At 50.9% G+C, this 23142-nt stretch overlaps 11 protein-coding genes across 11 annotated transcripts; 8 read left to right on the top strand and 3 right to left on the bottom strand.

The window, feature by feature from the left end:
• Positions 1-470: 470 nt before the first annotated feature.
• Positions 471-1650, bottom strand: CC1G_02035 (hypothetical protein; the record flags this gene model as incomplete). The annotated part of the gene is made up of 5 exons (XM_001830347.2): positions 471-718; positions 876-972; positions 1037-1418; positions 1446-1550; positions 1604-1650. The coding sequence occupies 5 exons, from the start codon at positions 1648-1650 to the stop codon at positions 471-473; spliced, it is 879 nt and encodes a 292-aa protein (XP_001830399.2).
• A 2166-nt stretch (positions 1651-3816) lies between these two features.
• On the top strand, positions 3817-6223 carry CC1G_02034 (guanine nucleotide-binding protein alpha-4 subunit; the record flags this gene model as incomplete). Its single annotated transcript, XM_001830346.2, has 14 exons — positions 3817-4186; positions 4248-4262; positions 4315-4335; positions 4386-4411; positions 4466-5049; positions 5104-5156; positions 5208-5276; positions 5347-5389; positions 5441-5609; positions 5661-5757; positions 5811-5894; positions 5947-6029; positions 6082-6115; positions 6174-6223. The coding sequence occupies exons 1-14, from the start codon at positions 3958-3960 to the stop codon at positions 6221-6223; spliced, it is 1557 nt and encodes a 518-aa protein (XP_001830398.2). The 5' UTR covers positions 3817-3957.
• Positions 6224-7054: 831 nt separating this feature from the next.
• On the top strand, positions 7055-8785 carry CC1G_02033 (mannose-1-phosphate guanylyltransferase; the record flags this gene model as incomplete). The annotated part of the gene is made up of 5 exons (XM_001830345.1): positions 7055-7165; positions 7219-7308; positions 7366-8395; positions 8452-8541; positions 8595-8785. 5 exons carry the CDS (start codon positions 7055-7057, stop codon positions 8783-8785), a joined length of 1512 nt encoding a protein of 503 aa, XP_001830397.1.
• A 311-nt stretch (positions 8786-9096) lies between these two features.
• CC1G_02032 (amino acid permease) lies at positions 9097-11346 on the top strand (the record flags this gene model as incomplete). The annotated part of the gene is made up of 8 exons (XM_001830344.2): positions 9097-9711; positions 9768-9953; positions 10004-10094; positions 10148-10226; positions 10684-10707; positions 10755-10880; positions 10931-10958; positions 11015-11346. The coding sequence occupies exons 1-8, from the start codon at positions 9159-9161 to the stop codon at positions 11344-11346; spliced, it is 1419 nt and encodes a 472-aa protein (XP_001830396.2). The 5' UTR covers positions 9097-9158.
• Positions 11347-11719: 373 nt separating this feature from the next.
• On the top strand, positions 11720-12324 carry CC1G_02031 (hypothetical protein; the record flags this gene model as incomplete). The annotated part of the gene is made up of 3 exons (XM_001830343.1): positions 11720-11973; positions 12014-12094; positions 12129-12324. The coding sequence occupies 3 exons, from the start codon at positions 11720-11722 to the stop codon at positions 12322-12324; spliced, it is 531 nt and encodes a 176-aa protein (XP_001830395.1).
• Positions 12325-12914: 590 nt separating this feature from the next.
• Positions 12915-14541, top strand: CC1G_14199 (hypothetical protein; the record flags this gene model as incomplete). Its single annotated transcript, XM_002911620.1, has 6 exons — positions 12915-13144; positions 13570-13788; positions 13839-13906; positions 13965-14005; positions 14214-14269; positions 14523-14541. The coding sequence occupies 6 exons, from the start codon at positions 12915-12917 to the stop codon at positions 14539-14541; spliced, it is 633 nt and encodes a 210-aa protein (XP_002911666.1).
• A 253-nt stretch (positions 14542-14794) lies between these two features.
• CC1G_14198 (hydroxyproline-rich glycoprotein VSP-3) lies at positions 14795-16949 on the top strand (the record flags this gene model as incomplete). Its single annotated transcript, XM_002911619.1, has 5 exons — positions 14795-14979; positions 15031-15212; positions 15402-16027; positions 16081-16761; positions 16872-16949. The coding sequence occupies 5 exons, from the start codon at positions 14795-14797 to the stop codon at positions 16947-16949; spliced, it is 1752 nt and encodes a 583-aa protein (XP_002911665.1).
• A 353-nt stretch (positions 16950-17302) lies between these two features.
• On the bottom strand, positions 17303-18712 carry CC1G_02029 (hypothetical protein; the record flags this gene model as incomplete). Its single annotated transcript, XM_001830341.2, has 3 exons — positions 17303-18347; positions 18423-18463; positions 18626-18712. 3 exons carry the CDS (start codon positions 18710-18712, stop codon positions 17303-17305), a joined length of 1173 nt encoding a protein of 390 aa, XP_001830393.2.
• Positions 18713-19136: 424 nt separating this feature from the next.
• On the top strand, positions 19137-20520 carry CC1G_02028 (hypothetical protein). Its single transcript, XM_001830340.2, has 9 exons — positions 19137-19260; positions 19328-19397; positions 19454-19519; positions 19576-19712; positions 19776-19944; positions 20000-20145; positions 20201-20264; positions 20320-20347; positions 20392-20520. The coding sequence occupies exons 1-9, from the start codon at positions 19185-19187 to the stop codon at positions 20506-20508; spliced, it is 873 nt and encodes a 290-aa protein (XP_001830392.1). The 5' UTR covers positions 19137-19184; the 3' UTR covers positions 20509-20520.
• A 101-nt stretch (positions 20521-20621) lies between these two features.
• On the top strand, positions 20622-21487 carry CC1G_14197 (iron-sulfur cluster assembly accessory protein Isa2; the record flags this gene model as incomplete). Its single annotated transcript, XM_002911618.1, has 5 exons — positions 20622-20663; positions 20765-20951; positions 20986-21059; positions 21116-21243; positions 21298-21487. 5 exons carry the CDS (start codon positions 20622-20624, stop codon positions 21485-21487), a joined length of 621 nt encoding a protein of 206 aa, XP_002911664.1.
• An 85-nt stretch (positions 21488-21572) lies between these two features.
• On the bottom strand, positions 21573-22888 carry CC1G_02027 (hypothetical protein). Its single transcript, XM_001830339.2, has 8 exons — positions 22784-22888; positions 22687-22726; positions 22356-22634; positions 22172-22255; positions 22040-22109; positions 21935-21983; positions 21780-21881; positions 21573-21727 (listed from the first exon to the last, which is right to left on the bottom strand). Exons 1-8 carry the CDS (start codon positions 22834-22836, stop codon positions 21676-21678), a joined length of 729 nt encoding a protein of 242 aa, XP_001830391.2. The 5' UTR covers positions 22837-22888; the 3' UTR covers positions 21573-21675.
• Positions 22889-23142: the final 254 nt, after the last annotated feature.

Genomic DNA, 23142 nt, shown 5'->3' with positions numbered 1-23142 from the left:
CAACTTTCATGTGGCCAATCAAGATCATTCCGTTGCAAAATTCCTCTCTGATACCCCGGATTGCCGGCCTGGTACCTTTCTCCAGTCTGCCTTGTTCTCCCCGCCAATGGCCAGGAAGCCCCTTTACCCCTCAAACCACTGTTTACCGGTGTCCTTTGTCCAACTCAGACCCTCCCAGAATACCAGGGAGTCAGGTTTCTGGCTCAACAATGAAGCCCTTGGCTTACCGATCCATTCTGACTAGACCTTTGACTCATTGCAAGTTCTCGATCAAATCGACACCCCATCGTTCCAGGCGGGGCGGTCCACTTGGGAAAGTCTATTTACATTTCAGGACAGAGGCGCTTCGACCCCCCAAAAGGATTTGTAACCGGGAGGTGGTCAAGACGAAAGACATGGCACCAGAAGATTTCAATGATGTCAATGTATTCTTTGAAGCCGCTGCTGACGCTACAGTACCTGAGTCGAAGCTACGCATATTGGGCTTCTAGGAAGGTTGTGATGGTTGAGCAACTTCGTTCCACAGCCTCTGTCATTGACATGTTCAGCGTCTCCAGCATGACCAAACCTTCCACCTTATTCCCAGTCAACTGCCCATGCTCTACATCTCCTTCCGTGAACAATTCCCGATGCGCTTCAATATAGGCCGGGTAGACGATGTCTTCCCAATAACCGGGCGGGTCTCTCCAAAGGGCCCCTTCTAGAAGGTCAGATTGAGCTTTGAGAGTGAATAGGTCAGACATTGAGTGAGGCCAATGGATCCCAACAGGACGCGCACCGAGAACATAGGGAGGTTGGATATGTCCCGAGATGAGTCAAAATCAGGATTGTGATGATGATGAGAAACAGTTCGCTCGGTGAAAAACTGGACTAACCAGCAGTATGATATCCATGACGCTCATGCCTCCGTTGTTTGAGGACGTCATGGGGAACACGGAGCATAATCCGCACATCTAATTGCTCGACGACTTTCTAATAGGCCGTTACAATCAGTATTCTAGACCATTGAACGTATTGATAAGAAGACCGCGCTCACCGGATGCCAGTAAAGCAAAAATCCATCCAAAATTCCAAACACAAGCTTCTCGTGCTTCTCTCCGACCACACGTTGCTGGATCAGTCTGAATTTCTCTCTCCACCTATCGGCGGACTCTGAGTCGACTGGAATATCCTTTTGGAGATTGAGATGGTCGTGGCTTCTATGGTCCTCCGGTAACTTGCCCGTGCTTTTAATGACATGGAGAGAGTCGATTAGACGATCCCAAGAAATAGCCCCTGCTGGTGCATCCCAGTCTTGAACGTTATGGATGGGGTGAATGGGTACTTGTTCCATGGGCTGTTCATGGCACACAAGGAGGGTGATCAGATTGGGAAGTGGGAGGTACACTGTGTTTTCGAGAACGCACAGGCGCAAAGTCCTGAGCGTCAAATCAACAAAGGCTCACACAGAAAGTCGAAGAATACACACATCCTGGTGTATAATGACACTGTCGGGTAGAATGCGGTTCAGGTGCTTCGCCAAAGTAGTCTTTCCGGAGCATGTCGCCCCTCTGATAGCAACTGTCTGGTAAGTTTTCACCGCCGACATGGGCAGCATACGCACCCAACCCCAATCAAAACGACGCGGACATTCTTGACTTGTTCAGTCATCGTACTTCGTTCTATGGCCGCCTTCTACGTGAAGGGAATGAGTAGGTGAGGGTATCGTTCGATTCAACATGGTCGTCTGCACTTCCCAGTTGAAATCAACGCTAACTCGATGGGTGAAGTTGATAAGATAAGATAGAGCCAGGATGATGTCATTGTCACCGCATCAATCCCCAGAGCCCAAGCTCGAAGGCAACGCTACGCGTTCACGACAGAAAGTACATGAGTCTGAATTGTCGGAGAGGAACTTCTCGGCCTGGGCTGAAATAAGGCATAAGAAACGAGACAGAGCTGGCATCTACCCGTACACGTAGTCCTTGCAATCTGCCCTGTATGCACATCCGCGCAATCATAGAACTATTCAATGCCTGGAAGGGGATGACTACCTGCGATATCACCGCGAGACGCTGGGTGCCATCCCCCGCCCTATCCACCCATTCAACTCGACTCACTCCGCAGTGCATTCCCCTACAAAGTAACTTCCATAGCCGCTAGAAAAGAGATTCCACGGTTAATTATACTGCCAGGATAAAGAGCGGCATAGTAAACGCAGAAGGGTGCCCCTCCATCATGCTTCGAAACCCTGTTTATAGCACGAAGAAGCACGCTAATACTGTACCTAAGTCCATCGCTGGAGATAGGAGCCTTTTCTTGGACGCATTCGCCGCAACCGTGACTGCATTCCACAGATATGGTAAATCCCCATCCAGGCGCATTTAACCAAGAATGCATGGTGATGAAGAAGGTCCATGTCTGGTGTACTAGCTGTCCTGCGTCGTGTTATGTTTGTCAATGGGTGGTTGCTACGCCGACACGAGGTTTCAAGCATGTCGAAGCCAAAATGCCTGCGGCAGTGGACTCCGAGAGTAGAGCGGGCGTAAGGGTGCCTTCGATGTTACCGGTTCTGAAGAAGACCTCTGCAGTCGTCTGGTTCCCACCAATCGAGAGAGGAAATGATGAAAGAACCTTGAGCGCTGATATGTATCGAGTTCATTATGATTTGCGACCGGATAAATTCCGCGAATATGACTGGGGTGCAACGCGTCAATCCAGGAGAGGAACTTCTATGGGCGCAGGACTGCGACTGGAGATAGTTGGCACTAACCAGTGCTTAGCCTTGGTCAACGTAACTTGTGATCGTTGTCAGTATTCCGACAGGGTTGACCAGGGTTGGGAGCGCAGAGTCCTGTGTCCGAATCGGCGGGGACGAAACGGACGGCGGAGAGGGGTGAAACTGCAGGGCACCATATGAGAGGGACAAGCAGCTTACAGTTGATTCCGTTTATCACAGATAGAAGCGTATAGAAGTGCACCAGAGGATATACTTTGGTCCTTCCTCACCCTTTTGGAGTGTTCCAAAGTCCTTTCCAAGGCCGTAATATCTGGTCATTTTTTCTGATTGCGTTGATGGCTGACAAGCGTGTTTTCGTTCCTGCAGAGACGTGAGGCTTGACATAGCAGGAACATAACGAATGCGTCGCGATGAGTGGGTACTGTTGACATTGAACTCTGTTGAGCGTAGAGCTCACAAGTCGTATTGAAGAGTCCAAGTGAGGCATCGTTTGATGTGCTCTTGTTTGGTTGCAGGATTCCTTCCTGTCGGCAAAAGACCCGAAGCGGCGTTTCCACACAACACAATCATCCACCTCGGGCCATTGACTGCTCCATCGAGATCTCTCTTTTGTCTGACTCTTGTGCTGGTTTCCCTCAGATCTTGGGCGAAATGCTTCTTCTTGGTCTAGACATGATCTTGGTCGAACCAACCCTCTCTCTCCAAATTCCGAGAGAAAAATCCTAGAACTTGGGGGCGACGTGCCTTCTGTACCGGCGTAAAGGCATGTAATTGTCTATCTATTCACGCCTACAGCTACTAGTGCCAACTTGAAAGAAGACGAGAAGGCGGACTACACCACTAATCTCCCGATGGAGTTACAGTGATAATATCTCTCGAAGATCGCCCCTTAACAATTCGCGGTAAATTGACCTCACTTGTTATGGCCCCCGGGAAAATGAACCATGAGTCTGTCACCTTTCCATAAATCGGTGTGCTTCTCGATCAAACGGCAACACTGACTCCATTCTTCCACCTGGGAACTCGCACTACCGTAAGCTCACAGTTTGAATACCCAACTGCTATCTGACATAGACATCCCAATCACGCCCTTCTTGCGGTCCTAGGCGCGCGAATATCCAGTTGTCTGGCTTTCAATTTTAGCCTTGGGTGAAGAAAACCTCAACGTCACACCATCTACCCCTTCCGCTTCCTGTCACCTTGTTCCTTTCACCGATCCCGCTTCCACTTGGGACGCTATGCCTCGCTTTCGTCGCGGTCACCTGTCAGACCGGCCGCACAGGCATGAAGAAGACCCCTTCGCGAAGATTCTAGCTCCACCGACCGACGAGACTATCGAGGAGAGGGAGAAGAGGTTAGCAGCGGAAGCAGAAGCCCAGAAACGCTCCGATGCTATAGACGAGGAGATCAACAGACAGAGGATGGCGGAAAGGCGAGAGCCAAAACATATCCGCATACTCTTACTGGGTGAGTCGTACCGTCCATACTTCCCTTCAAGAGCGGGAAGACTAACGAGTGGTTCTCCTAGGCCAAAGCGAATCTGGTACGTTAATTTTTTGCGTCGCGTGAGACCAACGCCAACCCGAACTCGACAGGCAAATCAACCACGCTCAAAAGTAGGTTAACATTACTGGCTGTCGATCAGCACTGACATCTCTCGCCACAGACTTTCAATTGATGAATTCCCCAAAGGTGCGGTGGGCTCCTGAACCGACTGGGCCAAATATATTAACAAGGCAACGCCAGGCCTTTCGGAATGAAAGGGCATCATGGAGAGCAGTGATCCAACTAAACGTGGTCCGCTCAATCCGACTGATTCTCAACCTAATGTCAGAGGTTAGCGCTAGCAGTGGGAATGGCCGATCGACTCCGACGTCCATGATGGCCACTTCACGCCCAGGAAGCCCAAGCGCCGATCAATTCGACAGTGGTGTCGTACTGGGACCCGAGCTTTTGAAGCTCAAGATGCGACTGGCTCCTCTTCAGCAAGTAGAAGAATCACTTCTGAGAAAACTTAGCCCACCTGGTTCTACGGACTTCGAAGCGACACATTTGGCACCTGTCACCAACCTTCCTTATGCTGTGCGCTCTGGCAAGTTCACGCGAGAAATTGCAGTCCACTCCAACTCCCAGTGGAAGGGCGCCTTCTCGAGACTCATGACCTCCGTCAGAACAAGTATCGGTAGCGAGATCGACCTCACAGAAGACCCTAATGACCCGGGGGTGATCCTTAACGCCTGTGCCGATGACATGATCAAGCTCTGGAATCACCCTATAATAAAGACGCTACTTCTGGCGCATAACCTGCGCTTGGAGGACAAGGCCGGATTGTAAGCTGTCGAACCACGCTGCTGCTTCCGGGGGTGCGCTGACAAGAGCCGCAGTTTCCTTGACTCCCTTGAACGCGTAACCTCGCTCAGATACATGCCGACTGACGGTAAGCAGAAACCAAGTTGTTCCTGGATTGCAACGTTAATATGGGATATAGATGATATTCTGCGGGCCCGATTGAAGACGCTGGGAGTGTCCGAGCACCGGTTCAAATTCAAAAACACAGGTCTGCTTCGAAATCCTTATCATTACAATGCGAAGCGAAGCTAATGCGTAGTGCCAGGCAATATGGTTAGCAACGATTGGAGAATCTTTGACGTTGGCGGAGCCCGTTCACTAGTGAGTAACCTTCCACATTCCCGCAAGTTCTAGACTGATAAATTTATCTAGCGAGGTGAGAGCACCTTCTACTAGCAATCCAACAATTTCATTGAATGTGATGTGTTCCTATCTAGCCGCTTGGGCGCCCTACTTCGACAACATGGATGCAATCATTTTCCTTGCCCCATTGTCAGGCTTCGATGAAGCCCTCGCCGAGGATCCCAATACAAACAGGCTGGTACGTGTGTTTTGATGATCCCACTGCCAATTCCATTGATGGGTGATCCAGGAGGATTCAGTCCTGCTCTGGAAAGCAACAATCTCAAATCCCCTGCTAAAAACGGCGCAAACCGTCCTCTTCTTGAACAAGATGGATATTTTTAAGGGTCAGTTTACATCCTTTAATTCTTGCCCCACTATACTATAACGAACTATCCAGCCAAACTTGAATCGGGTATTAAATTCGGGGACTATGTCGTTTCGTACGGGGACAGACCTAACGATCCAGACACTGCCGCTGCTTGTTTGTGTCATCTTGCCTGCTTTCGCCATATGTCTCTCATCCTCCGTCCCAGACTTGAGAAAGAAGTTTGCTGGCATTCATAAACAGCATTCACCCATCCCTCGAATGCTATACTCGCACATGACGGCTGTTACAGTCAGTCCAGAATTGACTTGTCGTCCCATTGAAGGCTAACCTTTCGCCGTAGGATGTCAAATCTACGCAAGCAATCCTAACGAACGGTTTGTGTTTGGTTCCGCTGCATCCCATCTGTGAAATCTGATCAATGCCTGTTCACAGTGAAAGATATGGTTCTGCGGCAAGCTCTCGAGAACACGAAACTAGTTTAACGACACGAAGCACTATCCATTCACCGTGCAGGCATAGGTATTTATATGATCCATTTATCACCGCTGTATCACTTGTTTGCTGTATTGTGGGACTTTACTGTACATCTAGCCATTGTAATTAAGTATTACTCTGTATTATGCGTTCGCGATCTTGAGCTTTGTTCAGCGTCAACGGTTGCCTCCGTGATTTAATATAGCGTGTTGGAGGCGGCGAGTCGTGACCTGAAACACGGTCATAGCAAACCTTTGGGGGGCCAGAGACGAGGCTCTATCGTTCATGATCAAGGCCTACCTAGCGGTGCGTGAGATTGCCGTAAATCCTAATAAGTCTGTTGGGGGTTTCCTTGCAAGTTGAGTGGATTCAACATGGAAACGTGTTCGGTTCCGCAGCAACCACGTTTGATTCCTGCACCCCATGACCCCTTTCGCGGCCACAACCTCCCTGTAAAACACTTCACTTTGATGGTTGTGATGATGAAGGTACGTTCTGGCCATTTGAGAGCGACGGGTCATGCTGGACCCTGTCACAAGCATTTGCATTCTGAAGGAGATTTGCTTGCAGAACTCTGTAGAATGAAAGCAAATTGAACAGATGAAGCGCTGCCGGGAGTTTTGTTGAACAGGTCGAGCGCCTGCTGCGGGCGTTGATGGCCATAAATGATTGGGACGAGAGCAAGGGCGGGAAATCTTGGCGCGGATATACTTCAACTCGGCGTTAGCCGAATTTGGACGCGGTCCCTCGAGTTTCCCTTTATTTATGAACGACTTCGAAAACCTGTCCATTTCATCTTTATACCCCCTTCTTGCTCGCCAGCGACGCCGACGCCTGAAATGACTTTGACCAACGCCCCACCAACCGCTACTCAGGCGACTGGGTCGTCTCCGAATGCTGTACCCGTCGAAGCAATGTTCAGCCTCATCATGGATGCTGTCCGAGAGTCGGTTCGTCATAACTCATCGGCAGACAGCCTTTAGGTTACTAAAAGTCCCAATAGCATAAGGACATCTCGGAGCTCAGAAAGGAATGCCATGAGCTTCGTCTGGCAAATGCAGCACTCGAGAGGCAAGTTCGGGAGGGACTTCAAGTACGTTACACCGTGAATGCAGCAATTGACGTGTCCTAGAACCTAATGTCTTCTCAGTGGAATTTGCACACATCGCGTAATGGAACGCCGGGTTTTATGACCCCTGCCCCTGCGAGTCCAAGGTTACTTCCAAAATCGCCATTCCTCAGCCCCCCAGTTCCATCGGTGCCGTCAATCACCACGTCTGGCCCTGAAACACCATACTTCAAGCCATCGCCTTTGGGCGATAATGCTCTCACCGCATTCCCGTACGGGACCAGGGATATTCCTGGATTCTACGTGGTAATCCCCGCTGGTGGCGCAGGTACTCGCCTCTGGCCGCTTTCCAGGGAGGGACACCCCAAGTTCCTTCTCGACCTCACCCTCAAAGGCCGCTCCTTGATCCAAGCAACTTGGGATCGTCTTCTCCCTCTCTCCTCCGCAGAACGGACCACCATCGTAGCCGGCCCTAGTCACGTCAGGTCAATTAGGGAGCAGCTACCCGACCTTCTTCCACACAACCTATTCACCGAACCTGGTCCCAAAGATTCAATGGCAGCCATTGGTCTTGCCGCCGCTATTCTGGCGAAACGCGACCCACAAGCCATCATTGGTTCCTTCGCTGCCGATCACATGATTTCTGGCGACGATGCCTTCCTCTCTGCCGTTGCAGAAGCAGTTGAAGTCGCGAAGAAGGATTTCCTTGTGACCATTGGTATTGCTCCGTCCCACCCATCGACCGGATTCGGTTATGTCAGGCTTGGGGATAAACTCGGCTTCAAGGAAGCACCCAATGCTCGTCTAGTCTCCAGCTTCAAAGAAAAGCCCGATGCTCGTACAGCAGCATCCTACATCGCGACGGGTAATTATCGATGGAACGCCGGCATGTTTGTGACAAAAGCGACATTCCTGCTCGAGCTCCTGAAAGAATACCAGCCTGAGCTGCATGATGGACTTATTCAGATCGCAGAAGTTTGGGACGATGAAGTTAAACGTCAAACTGTCCTCGGCGAAGTCTGGCCAGGTCTAGAGAAGATCCCCATTGATAACGCCGTCGCGGAACCCGCTGCAGCTGAAGGGCGTGTTGCCGTTGTTCCAGCTACTTTCGGTTCGTGATCAACGAACTTTTCATCCGACACCCGTTAATTGACGTTTCATTAACAGGTTGGGACGATGTTGGCGACTTCTCTTCTCTGGCCGATCTTCTCCCTGCGGAGGCCAACCAGCCCCGCGTTCTTGGTGATAGCAGTTTTGGTTTGTCCCTTTCTTCCTTCGTCCCCCAGCCATTTGACTAACGACTTTTACAGTTCTCACAGAGCAAGTAGCAGGTGGCATCGTTGTCCCAGGTTCTGGGCGCTTGATTACTTGTCTTGGAGTGGATGACTTGGTGATTGTTGATATGCCAGACACCCTGCTTGTCACGACTCGCGCTCGTTCGCAGGAGGTCAAACGTCTGGTGAAGAAATGCCGCGACGCGGGCCACAAGGACCTCCTTTGAAGCACTTCCTTCTTTCTGGGCTATATTTTCTATCTATTCAAAGGACATTGGGACTATCTGAAGTGTGACTTTAATGTGGGGAATGCCTGTTTACATCACTTTAATAATTCGTTCTGTTGCTTGGGTTGTTCCCCAGGTCCATTCTGTGTTTTTGTACATAATAATGTAGTATGTAATACTCTTCGAGAGAACCACGAGCGCCCAGTGAAATATTGCACTGTACCGGATCATATCACTGTGCGCCATTCCGACGTCATCTGGGGCGATGCGACCTAATAGTAACTGGTCACCCTCAAGCCACAGCGGCGTATCACACTAGGAAAGACGCCAGGATGCAGGTTGTAACCTGACTCTTCTCCACTCTTCGTCCACGATGACAAGCCCGCTACGACGTTCTGCCGCAGAGAGCCCGTCGAGAAGCAGCATCCAGCCCAATTACGGAGCCAGCAGTTCCAGACATGACGAAGAAACTGCTCGAGGAAGAAGCAAGCCAAGCGGTCTACAACGAGAGCTTTCTGCTCGACAAGTCCAGATGATCGCCATCGCCGGGACAATTGGCACTGGACTATTCCTTGGGACAGGAAAGTCGCTCGCCCAAGGTGGTCCAGCGAGCATGCTGATATGCTACAGTATAATCGGATTCATCGTCTACGTCACCCTCCTCTTACTAGGGGAGATGGCGACTCAATACCCCGTCGCTGGGTCGTTCAACGCCTATACAACGCGCTTCTTCTCCCCAGCATACGGCTTTGCACTAGGTTGGAACTACTGGTTCAATGACGCGGTCTCTGTCGCCTCCGACTTGACCGCGGCCCAGCTGGTAATACAGTTTTGGGCTACATCCAATGCGTGGGTGGTTAGCGTCGTATTTTGGGTGTTCCTGGTTGGAGTAAACGCGATTCATGTGCGCGCATATGGGGAATTAGGTGGGGTCCAATTTGAATCCGCTATGATGTTGATGTCGCTCATGTTTATCCGGCAGAGTATTGGCTATCCTCGTTGAAAGTCATCACCGTCATCCTTTTCATTATAGTGGGCACTCTTGTCAACATGGGATTCAATACCGAATCCAGGGTTATAGGTTTTGAGAATTGGAGAATCCCTGGTGCACCCTTTGTAGGCGGCTTTGGTGGGTTCGCCCATGTCTTTGTGACAGCTAGTTATGCCTGTGAGTAACCAATGCTCGTCCGCTCCTCTCTTGTTAATGCTCCTTTATAGTCGGAGGGACAGAGAGCCTAGGAATTACTGCTGGGGAGACACGAAACCCTACCAAGAACATGCCCAGAGTCGTGAAGCTTGTTTTTTGGAGGTCAGTGATCTTGCGCGTAATCTGAAGTGGTTGTTAAACTCATTCGAACCCAGGATATTGACGTTCTACTTGCTTACAATACTGTTAATTGGCCTTAACGGTGAGAGTTGCGTTGAATGGGCTCAAGTTCTGGTAATGACGTCCACGTGTAGTCCCTTGGGATTATCCAAATCTTTCAAACCGAAGCACCACCACCTCGCCATTTACGATCGTTTTCAAATTGGCTGGATCCTGTAGGTGAAAGATACGCATTGGATGCACCTAGAGATCTAAAGCTTCCGTCAGCTGTGGCGGCCTCGTTCATGAACACGGTTATCTTGACCTCAGTCTTATCTGCAGGAAACCATGCCCTTTTTGCAGGGACACGGGTTCTTTATGGTATCGATTTGTGGATCCCCGTACGATGCGTGGTAGTCTGACCATTTACTCAGGACTCTCTGTCACTACTCCGCCCCAAGCCCCAAAGGTCTTCTCCTGGACAACTCCTTCGGGCATTCCTCTACCGGCATTGTTCATGACAAGTAGTGTCAGTGCACTCTGTTTTGCTACGAGCTATGTTGGAAGTGGGGCACTTTGGGGATGGTTACAGAACATTGTCGGAGTATCCAATCAGGTGAGTCTGTTGAGGTTCTTGAGACGCCCGACTCATGGACCGATTAGATCGCTTGGTTGTCCATTGGACTGTCGAGTTGGCGATTCCGAAAGGCCTGGCTGAAGCAGGGAAGGGCGCCGGAGCAGCTCAAGTTCCGCGCTTCGTGGACGTGGCCCTGGGGTCCTCCGTTTGTAGTGAGTGTCGCTTAATTCAAGTCAGCGAACACCTGCTCATAAATCCCAAGGTTGTTGGGGTGACCGTCCTGATCATCGGTGAGATCCCGTCTAGCATTCTTTTCACTCTTGTGTTGACCTGTCTTGTTGACCAGTGCAAGGGTGGTCGTCCTTCGTCCCCAAGTTCTCCCCTGTGGATTTCATCTCGTTCTATATCGAGGTTCCCATAATGCTCCTCATGACAGTTGCATATCTCATTAGATCTCGTTCATTCTCACCCTCGTTAGGCGTTGCTGGAGAACAGGAGTCGGAACCCCTCCTTTCGAGACCCTGCGAGAGGGCGGTGCAACGGGATGGTTTCGCCGATCTGGTGGATGTATCTACGGTGGATCTGTACGCTGACGAGCACACGGAAGAGGAGGAAGACGAATCTACTGAGGACAAGGCTAGCGGGGTCCTCCAGAGGATATATTATTGGCTGGTATAGTATGTTATCCACAATAGTACGTTATGGTTCCAGTCGCCTTCTTCCAGTATTCTCTGAGCAATCATCGTGTAACTTTGAGCATACACCATCGAGAGTAGGCTACAACGATGTGGGTCCATCGCCACATAGTTGGTACTGTGGGCTCCAGCAGGGACAGTGACGACGGCCCAAACCGAGCTGCTCGGAGGGTACAGTCCTGTCAGGGCGCTCAGTATATAAGGGACGCCAAGGTTTCGTGTCGATCCATGTATTACCCTGACGCGCGACGTTCTGTGCGATAGAGCAACAAGGATTCGTTTGTCGGGGCCGTTACTCCCTCTTATTTCTCATCTGCGCCTCTCCGAGCTCTCAAGTTACCTGTCTTTTCTCAACTATGAACATCGCGGCGCTAAACCACCCTTTCCTGCTGTGTCTCATCAGTATCCTGTTCGGCGTGGCGTTTGCAAACCCGAAAGGCGGAGGTGGTGGTGGTAGAGGAAGAGGAAGAGGCAGCGGGTCGACCAAGCCTGCTAGACCCAGCAACTTATACAATCCACCAAGAATCAAGAGGCCAAAGAAACGCCCGCCGATTGTCATCCACACGGGTTCCGGAGGAACAAAGTCTACCATTTGCCGGGACCCTGATACGTATGCACGATCCCAGCTTTTATTGATGTTTGCCTAACAGTTTGCTTTTGCAGCAATCTGCAGGTCACCTGTCCCAAGGACAGCCAAACGGCAAAGATAATCGGCATCGTTCTGGGAAGCTGTAAGTTGGTACTCCTTCCTCATCTTCGTCTCAGCGGAACTGATCTTCGGCGCTACCTCCCCGTTCCTAATACAGTGGCTGGAGTGGTTGTGATTGGCACAGGAATATACATTGCCTACCTTACATGGAAGCGGAAACATGGCAAAGGTACTACAGGCGTCTCAGTCATGGAAGGGAGTGGAAGAGGAGAGTATAAACGGACAACTGACCATTGGAATCCGACGGTGTAACAACTAAGAGCATTGCTTAATTTATTCTGCAACATATGGCGAATTATTTGGACGGACACTGCTGTTATTTAGTTACTTCTAGCTTCGTTGGGTTATCCACACCTTGGACGCTACATGGGAGTCATATCGACACCTGGACTCGGATTGCACTCATTCGGGTCACGTTCAAGTGCCCAAATCCTTCACAACCTGTAGCCTTCGAGGGAAGCCGCCCCTAACATATGTAAGCTTGGCATCAAGTCCGGGTTTAGCACATTGCTTAGGTCCGCGTCTCTCTGATCTCTGGACCATTTCCTACTCTCCAACACCGAACGAGGCAGCCACAAAGTCGTAAATGACACGTTCCTCACAAGGCTGCTATGGTGAATCTGATCGGACTTGGAAGCTCTTGTCGAGGACGTCTTCGAACCCATCAGGCCTGTGCCTTCGTCTCGTCTTCTTCAACACTTACCAGTGCCTGCAGGCACATCATCACCCAGCTGTTCCTCTGTTCCCACTCGGAAACCAAGGCTCGATGATCACTTGTATTACTATCAAAGAGCGGCAGAAAAGGAGGAAAGAAGGGTGGACGACGCAATGAACAGGGCACCATGAAATTCACAGCAACATTGGAGGAAGATGAACGAGGGAAGGACGTTATTGCTCAGCAAGAGGCTATATCTTATCCTTCGTTGCGGTTGCAGAACTCAGCAGACCTAGCTCATTCCCATCCCTATCCTCAACGCACGCTGCTGCAGGACAGGAATCTGTACCCCTCCTGCGCGAGTGTGGCGCAGAGGGAATGTTTATGGTTTGGTGGATGGATCTACGGGGTGGATATGTCTGTGGACGAACACACAGAGGAAGAAGAAGAAGAAGAATAACAACGAGACGATTCTACAGGGGGCAATATGCATTCATGACCACCTCTCCATTTCCCTCTCGAGCGGTGTGCGAAACCCAGGGTCGTTATATCTCACAGCACACGCTGAATGCAGTTGCAAGCACTGCCCAAACCGAGCGAGTCCCTCCGGAAAGGCACAGCCTCTCTGGGGCGCTCTTCATTTAAACATAAGGAGGGCCTCCGGCATTGATCCATTACTTGTCCCTGACACCCGACAGTTTCCCTGTTTGATTCAACCATAAAACGTTGAACGCAAGGCGTTCAAACTTCAACACCCATTCCCTTTCGCTCTCTAGCCCGGCTGGTTTATTCCTCATGAATATCACAGGACTCGTTAATCCTTTCCTATTCTGCTGGCTTAGCATCTTCTTTGGCACAGTTCTGGCATATCCGAAGGGAGGGGGTGGTGGTGGGAGAGGCGGAGGCGGACGTGGCAAGGGAGGGGGGAAAGGAAAGGGCCAAGGCAGACCCAAATCCAAACCAGTCAAGATCAAGGTGCCGAAGGTGAAGAAACGCCCGCCGCTCGTATTTTCGTCGACCTCTGGTGGGAAAACAACAACAATATGTCGAGATCCTGTAACGTATGTCCTCATGGAGAGTGTAGACTTGGTATCTACTAACCGCCTTGCAGCAACCAACAAGTGCCTTGCCCGAAAAACAATCAAACAGGAAAGATCGCGGGAATTGTTATTGGAAGCTGTAAGCCCGAAAACTGGTTTAATTTGGCATGCTAACCCATCCCTTCTATTTCTTACAGTGGTTGGAGCAGTTATCCTCGGAATTGGAGTGTTCTTTGCTGTTCGCTGGTGGAAGAAAAGAAAAAGGACGGACGATACCAATGTCAACACGCGGACCATCCCAGATGCTGGAGAGAATAGTAGAGGGGAGTATAAACGGATAGAAGACCCATGGAATTCGACGATATAGTCAGACAGACAGTTCAAGTTAACTTGTTGTGTTGGCCATATCCATTCTGAGATGGGTAGTCGTATCGGTCTCGTTGTAGCTGGCCAACCCGAGAGTTGCCATAGCTTCTTGCAAGCTCAAGCTCAAATACGGTCTGTAAGTAAGTGGGATGTGTGGAACATTTGAAGGTAGATATGGTCGACGCCCCTATCATGTAAAGCTTGGCATCAAATGCTGATAGAATGACCGCATTGCTTCCGCGTGCCTCTGAACTTCAACCACATTGACCACTCTCAAAACTAAACGCGAGGTAGGCATACTGGCCTCTGCTCCATTCTCTGTCTCGACGGATCTCTTGTCTTCCAGCCGTAAATGACACGTTTCTCACAAGGCTCATTGCGCAATGCAGGAAACCCGGACGACGATGAATCAGATCGGGCGTCCACAACAACCTCAAAGCAATCCGGAAGCTCAGTGTCGAGGACGTCTTCGTACTCATCCAGTGCTTCATCGTCAAGGTCTTCATCAACGGTGACTGGTACGGGCACATCGCGATCCGGTCGTTCCTCTGTTTCCTACTCGGAAACCTCCAGCAGTAGGACTAGGTCCGAATCGTATCGAGATTCAAGGTACAGCACGGAGACCCGCTCTTCAACAACGTCCTCGATCGAGATACGCGAAATGGAGGACTTGATATACAAGTTTAAAGACCAGCTTGACTACTACAAAAGAGCGGCAGAAGAGGAGAAAAGGAGGGCGGACGACGCAGTGAGGAAGGCGCAGGAAATCGCGGAGCACTTGAAAAAGGTGAACGAGGCAAGGCTTGTTGCTCAGCAAGAGGCCAGCCGAGCCAACGAAGAGCTCAGGTGAGCGGAATTTGCTCCATTGACTCGAGGGAATATACTTATTGGGCAAAGGCTATACAAGTTACAACTGGAGTATGCACAACGAGAGATTCACCGCGCCCAGGCAGTGTTGGAAGCAGTGGACAAGCAAAGGTTCGCTGCCGAAAAACAAGCAGCTGATGCGAGAGCGAAGGCACGTCGTTTGAACGAAGAACTACTCGTTGAACAGGCTAGGCGGGAAGGGCGCCGGCAGGGTATGCAGGAAGGGCTCGAACGGGGAAGAACCTTGTCTGGTCCGGATATGGTTCGCCCAATGCCAGGACAAAGATCCTCATTCCTTGAGCAAGCTTCCTTTATGAACAGTGACATCAGTACGGAGGATGGAAGGTCGATAGCTTCGTCCTCGTCCTCACTTCGATCATCTCGAAATTCGCAACGAACAGAGAGTAGACCGCAGTCGCAAACTGAACCTGAGCCTGTCCATCAACCTGAGCCACCCCGCCAACCACCGTCGCCATCACCTCCTCCAGTGGCCATCCCTGAACCTCGGCCAGCTTCCGAACTCATGCAAATGCATACACCGTCGGTGATGGGAGGTGCAGATCTTCCACCCCCACCTACATTCCAGTCGTCACGTCCGCATTCGAGAGCAGCATCCATGGTACAGTCCGAAATTAGGCCCCCCAGTTTCCGACAACCTTCTCCAACCCCACGAATGACCCCAAGTCCGCTTCCCCCTACCCATATTCCTCCTGACAATTTTATCCCTTTGGTCGGTGAGGACGGTTCGATTGGATTGCCGGCACCGCACGAGTTTAACAGAAGAGCACGAACACCTGACATCGGAGGCTCTCCAAACCCCTACTCTCAGGCAGGTTTGGATCATCCCCAAAGACAATCTTCAATAGACTCTGCTTCGACTGGGATGTCTCAACTCGACATGCTCAATCCGCCTATTCATACGCACCTGACCCCTGCTTTGAGTGTCATTCAAGAAGTTAACAGCTCTGCAGCAACCCCCATGTCGATGGGATACTCCGGCCAGGGGCTTCATCACCAGAGATCCATGGTAGGTCTTTCCAAGCCCCAATCCGTCGTGCTCCGATATTAACGCGAACACAGAGCGGGAATTCATTCGTCTCAGGCAGAGGTCAAGAGCTCTTTGGTGGAGGCGGAGGCCCGCTGGAAGGTTCAGCGTTGGGTATCAATGTTGACGGGACAAGGACGCCTGCAAGTGTCGTTCGTTCGGTGCATTCAGAAAGGTCCCCTGCACCCAGTGCCGTCCATTCAGTGCACCCTGAAATGACTCCTGCACCGAGTGTCGTTCGTTCGGCCCATCCGGAATCCCCTGCGATGAGCGCCGTGCGTTCCGTTCACCCTCAAGCCACGCCTGCTATGAGTGCCGTCCGCTCCATCCATCCACAAGCAACCCCAGCGATGAGCACCGTGCGTTCCGCTCACCCTCAAGCCACGCCCGCCACGAGTGCCGTCCGCTCCATCCATCCACAAGCGACCCCAGCGATGAGCGCCATGCATTCAGTCCACCCACAGGCAACTCCGGCGATGAGTGCCGCCCTCTCAGTCCATCCTGAACGAACCCCTGCCCCTAGCGCTACTCGATCTGTCCACGCAGCATCACCTGCCCCTAGCGCTACACGTTCCAATCTACCAGAAAGGACGCCTGCAAGTGCGGTCCGATCTATTCACCCGTCGAGACCCCCATCCGCACTGAGCAGAGTGTCAGCACGACAAGAACGTTCGGATCAGAAGCCGCCTAGCATCGAGATTGAAGTTCAACCTCCAGTGAGTATCCACCCTGTTCCAGACTAGAACAGCCATTCATCAGCCCCAGTCTCGTCCCATATCCGATGGCGTGCGAAGCATTAGATCTCATCTGAGTCCACTGAACTCAGGCACAACACCTCTGCCATCCGTCCCACTGCCATCGTACGCCGAGTCGAACGTCGGAAGTGCGATGCCTGGAGGCATAGACGACGGCGGATTGGATACACCGAATGGCGACGCCGTCACCCAAATATCTCAGCGTCCCAAAGACGACGATGCGATTTCATCCGGTCTCAGTGGCGACGAGTCCTTGACGACGCCTCCCCCGGCGAAAGGTCGAGCTTGGACTCCTCCGCCGCAGTCAACGGTGTCATCCGTAACGGCTATGACGGGGGTGTCCGGCAAATCAAAGGGAAAAGGGAAGAAATCTAAGAAACGGTGAAATCCACTTGTCGATGGGAAGGATGAGCTGCAGAGAGCTAATGTAAATAGGGATGTGAGATCAATATACAGATTACTACGCGACAAAACAAAAATAATTACCAAGACTGACCATGTCTCAATAGTCCCTCCTCCGTTCAGAATCTCGACGGCTTCGGTCATAGTCGTAGTCCCTTCGCCGACCTCTGTCTCTCTCCCTGTCCCTCTTATTATCCCGATCTCTATCCCTGTCTCCATTTCGTTCTCGATCCCGGCCACTCTCCTTGCTGCGTCTGTAGTCCCTGTCCCTATCCTTATCCCGACTGCTTCCATAATCGTCCCTATCCCTCCTTCGTTTGGAGCTATCGTCGCGATCGTACCTCGACCTGTCGGCACGGTCAGGAGAGCGCGAAGTATGCCTGGAACGAGTGGTTGAAGAGCGCTTGGGTGACCTGGACCTATCTCGAGATTGGGGATCTCCAGAATCAGTCCTCTCCAATCTGGCAACGGGCATATAACGCAGTGGAGGTTTTCCGGACTTTCGTTTCAACTTGCTTCCATCGTCATAGACTTCCTGTTCTTTGGCCCCGATTCCAAGGAGGGCTGGCCGCGCAGCGGGAATATAGGGCTCGATCATGCCTTTTCCTTTGCGAGATGCAGCTTGTCCCTCTTTCCATCCCATCCCACGCAACATCGCGGCGCCGAATTGTGACACAGGGACGCGCTCATAGTCTTCCAAGGTCGCAACATCGGGTAGTTCATCGACATCTTGCTTCAGGGCATCGGCCTCTGAGATAGGTGTAGGAATGGCAGCAATATAGGCGTCGTCTTGGACCTGGCCATTGGCTTCCGCGAGCAGTGCTCGCAAGGCGCGTTGTTCTTCGGTTTCTGTCACTTCTTCCTCCTGAACCTCCTCGTTCATCACGACGTCACCGTCCTCATTTTTGACTTCGACTGTCTCTCGCTTTTTCCTAACCTGCAAGCCAGAAATGACGGGCCCGGTGTTTATGGTCTCCCTTGTCCCAAGACCGCCGACACTTCCATCGGCACCAGTGGATGTTTTGGCCGAGTCAGGCACAAACTGCCCTTGGCTGCGACGCTTTCGAGCGAGTTCTCTCCAGTCCTTGTTTTTCAAGGCGGGAATGACGAGAGGACCTTCTTTCGCCTTCTTCTTTTCAAAGGCCCTAGATCCATGTTTCCGATAGAAAACTTCGTGAGTTGACATCACTGCGAAAGTTTCGACGAAGAAAGAGACACACCGCTGAACGCCAAACCTGTCAAAGCCTGTTACTAGTTCATCCTGCAATTCATCATCTTCATCGCTTGAGTCGTAATCGTCATGGGGCCTTTCTTGTGCTGGATGAGGAGACGAAGTCGAGCTGCGTGCCAAAGGACTTCCAAGTGGGGTGGACTCTGTTGACAGGTGTTTCGGAAGAACCGGGATTTTGAACGATGAGCCTACATCTGAGCCCGGAGATATTCCTCGCGATTCTGGAGTCGGCCTGCGGACTGTGAAAGAAACCTTTTGTGGTGCTGAGGACGACGACATGGTGGACTGGAGTCACCCTGCACAAAACCGCCAAGCATCGTTGCCGCGACGGCTCTCCTACACTTCCCACGATTTCGGTCTCCGCAGACAAGCGGAAATACGCGGAGTTTCATTACACCACGGCGTCTATTGCTTTCCCCTTTCGGTCAGTCCCCCAACTACCCTTCGAACTCGACTTTCAATGCTGTTACAAACTGGCAACTTTTGTATGGGTCATTAATCTCACGAATGAGTCAAATGTCTTAAAATACTCGTCAAAAGAATGGGAGATGGAACCCTGCGATTTTGTCGAGACTCTCTTCGTGTTTCCGAACTCATGATGAAATCGCCGCCTTCGCACACACATACTGGGAAAGGTGGGATTATTTATGTGAAACGCCGGACTGCTCAAAGGCTTCTCTATTCTGAACCACCATCCAGGACTCTCAGCTGGCGCCCGTCATCACCCTGCCTCCGGCGTGCCCAACCGCCCATGAACGGTGGGGACGTCCCCTCCCTTGAGGAGATCTTGTTACAGGAAAGATTCGATGTGGCGAGGGCCGTTGCATGTGAGCTTTTTCCCGGATTTGATACTGTCGCCAACGTCACGGCTCGCTGAAACCAATGCTGTGGCAGTTGCGGTCCTCGCTTGTCTAAGCTGGGAGGCTTGCATCAACCTTTCATTCGACGTTGATTACTTTTGGGCGTGAGTGGATAGATTCGGGTGCTGAATGATATTCGCACTGACAATCCGCACATTAGGAGCACGAGGGGTATTGTCAAGACTATCCATTATACTGCGAGATCGTTCGGTGTTCTCTCCCAAATGTAAGCAATGCTCTGTATTTGTATCACAACAGTCCTGACAATGCCTTTCGCTCCAGAGGCAGCGTATACATCAAATACTACTTCAAGTACCTCGAGAAACCCACTGATTCAAGATGTCGGAAATGGCTGATCTCCCAGTTTTTGGCGCTCATTTTGCTAATGTTCAATCTGGAGGTTTTGTTGATGACTAGAGGTTAGTCAAAGAGCCATGAATATCAACGAGTAAACGACTCTGAGGCTAACGTCGGGATATCAGTTTACGCACTCTACGACCGCAACTATCGCGTAGCATGGGGTCTGGGGATTTTCACAGTCCTGAAATCTACCGCAGCCGCTGTCATTGTAGCATTTACAATTATGAGGGCGCATTTCGGACAAGCGTGCATATTGACATGGGTGCCGCAGGAGCTCATAGTTGGACTATCGTACGTCTCCCGTACTGACCTTCCCTGGCCTAACACTGAAAAAGTACGATTTCAGGGCTGTGGAAATTGCCACTCACTGCTTGATCATTGGCTTGACGGTTGTGAAGTCGCTCAGGTCGGCTGGGGGCCGACCCTGGTGGTCCATTTCCCTTCTGAGGATGGTCATCAGGGACTCTATTTTAATCTTCGCCACCTTGACCAGTACGGGAGACACTTTCTTCTTGCTTACTTATTCCTTGCTGACTATTCGGTCTAGTTCTACATGTCATGTTAATCACAGACATCTCCGGTGATGGAAAATTCATTAGCATGATTCTTCCGTGAGTTGACCCACTCAGTGCCTTGCATGGTCTAGTCCTAACGCATGTGGACCAGGGTTAGTATAGGCGTTTGTTCCATTTCGGTAAGTCCCACTTGTCCATCTAAACCATCGGAGACATCTTGAAGGCCAAGCTGCAGACCTGCCGTATCATCAGAAATATGCGCGATTTCTCTCCTGGGATTACCCTCCACTCGAACACAGATTATTGCACAGAACTCACTGTTGTCACGACCATCCCATAGGACGGCACTGTTCCGGAATACCCTTTAACTGTATCTATCAGACTCTCGCTGTATCCATAGTCATTCTCCCATACCCTACTTACTTCACTCTGTATCCTAAGCTTCAAGTTTCAATGCTCAATATCTCTTTTAGAGTCTCTGGTTTTGGCTTTTGGGTTCGCCGCCCTATTGATTCGGGCTTGGCGTACTGACTAAGCACCGGGTAAGTTGAGAATTAGCGCTCTTCCGATCCTTGCCCTTCAACGACCATGTCCAGCTCCAGAGTCTTTCAGTCTCTGCGCTCTCTGGCCCGGCTCCCGCACAGGCATCATATATCGTCAATACCAAACCGCACCAGACAGCCTCTACAGCAGTTGACGACGACAAGGCCAAACGTAAAGTCGTTCTCGGCTTCTGCTTCATGTCGAGCAGCGGTCGCGACACAGGTGCCTTCTCAGCCGACAGTACTGCAACAAACACCTTCATTACAATATCTAGAAGAAGAGGAGATTGATGTTGAACCCATACCACCAGAGCAAGTGAAGCTCGTTATAACTGATAGGGCAGCTGAGGTATGACGTCCACCCTTTTGGTGATGGCTCCTACTTACAGCAGAGGTCGCATATAGCAACTTAAATCAATAGCGAATCGCGAGAAGGACCCCGAAGCTGCGCTACGGATAGCAGTAGAGTCAGGAGGATGCCACGGGTATCAATACAAGATGGAGCTAGCAAAGAGTCGTGCTCCTGATGATTAGTGAGTTTCTCCGCTTGAGACCTTGCTTCTGACGTGACGTTTCTTGCCAATTAGTCATTTCACGCATCCAACGATCAAGCCAGCAAATATATTTGTGGACGCGGTTTCGTTGACGTTACTGAACGGTTCTACTATCGACTTTGCAACGGAGCTCATTGGAAGCAGCTTTAGAGTCGACGACAATCCTCAAGCTAAAGGCGCGGGATGTGGATGCGGTGTCAGTTGGGAACTCAAGGACTCATGATTAAGATATGTTTTCGGTATGGATTTATGGAAATATAATGTGTACATCTGTTTCAGCCTTTCGCACCTCGCCTGAAGTTTCCGAATGGGACGAGGACAAGACTGTGGTACAGCGCGTCATCTGGTATCATAAACTTGGTCATCAAAGGTTGACCGTCTTTCACAACGAATGTGAACGTGAACAGAGTTTCAGAGTCTTGCGGTTCGCCTTATGGGATCGAACGGCGCGAACATCCATTTGCTAGAACCCAGGTTAGTGGATTGGCGTTCCATATTCGGGAGTAGTCTCTGACCTTTCATTTCCTTGGACCATGGCAGGTACAGCAGCAAGTCCTTCAGGCGCCATAACAGGCCAATACTTGGACGTTGTAATGTCATGATGAGCGATGCAATAGCTGTGAATCCACCATTAGCCTGGTGCTCTGACACCGAATGATTGGACGCTTACGGGATTAGGACAGCAGTATCGCTATTGCTGAGCAACCATTCAATGTTCTCTGGTAGAAGAAATCAGTCCACCTGCTCGGGACGCGCTTCAATATCCCGTCCTTACCGAATACCATGTCGTGCATTTCTTCCTTGTCGAACTTCTTCGACACAATGTCGGGTGTGATGCAATGAACCTTTCCATAACAGAGAACAACAGTGAGTACTTCCTCTTCTAACGCTCCGCCATGCTTCTCACCAATTCAAAGGAACCCTTCATTAAAGGAACCTCCATTTCTTCGAGTCGCTTCCTAAGCAAAGGAGCTTTATACGAAGCCGGCGCCTGTACACATCCGACACACAAGAGTCAGCGACCACGATCTCCCTATGCCCGTTGCTTCGAAGAAGCTGAACGGCGTCAAGAGCCACGAATGTGTACTCACCGACACCCAACCATCGACTTCACCAGTCCAGGCCTTGATCATCTCCAACAACTTCTTCCTCTCTGAGTTCTTTGACCAAGCGGAGCCGAGAAGCTCGTCCAGCGAGGTATTGTTGGCACCACGTTTGGTGAAGAAGGCTTCGTCGCCTTCGACGTGCAGCCGAAGCATCTCGCAGACGATTTGTACGTATGAGAGGAAGTGGGCGATTGATGGGTGGGTGCTGTCTTGGATGGTTGTGGCGAGGGTGTAGATGGTGTTGAGACCGCGAATCAACGCGTTCTGGACTCAGAATTTAGGACGGATGGTGGATGGACGAGGACTGACGACTGACCTTCATGAAGGAGTTTTGGTATCGCAGGGCTTCACGCGCACTATAGGGAGTCAAGGCCCGTCAGAAGGTGACAGCGAGGACAGCCAGTCGTACATACTCAAGCGCGGACAAGTCTTGATCGGTGACAGGGAGAAGAGGGAGAGGGAACATGGCGAAATTAAGAGTAGGGTGTTAGAGGGTATCACAATAGGTTAAGAGTATGAGAGAGGCGTGTTAGTGAACCAGCCATGGACGTCTGTTTTTATAGGGTTTTACGACTGTGGCACCAATATTGTACTTTCAAGCCACTCCTTTGTCTGGATTAAAAGGCCATTTGTTGACAAGCCCTTTTCGCAACGACCTTGTTGGCCACGCCTCCTATAATAGACGTTGTCCAGCGCCTCGTCACGCCTAAAGCACCAAAGGAAATGTCTAAGATTCCTGTCAGCATCACAGTCCTATCAGAACAGAAGAAAA

This window comes from Coprinopsis cinerea, assembly GCF_000182895.1.
Source record: "Coprinopsis cinerea okayama7#130 chromosome 3 map unlocalized cont3.3, whole genome shotgun sequence".
Taxonomy (NCBI): Eukaryota; Fungi; Basidiomycota; class Agaricomycetes; order Agaricales; family Psathyrellaceae; genus Coprinopsis; species Coprinopsis cinerea.
The sequence above is the reverse complement of the archived record's forward strand: the minus strand, read 5'-3'. Positions and strand labels throughout refer to the sequence as shown.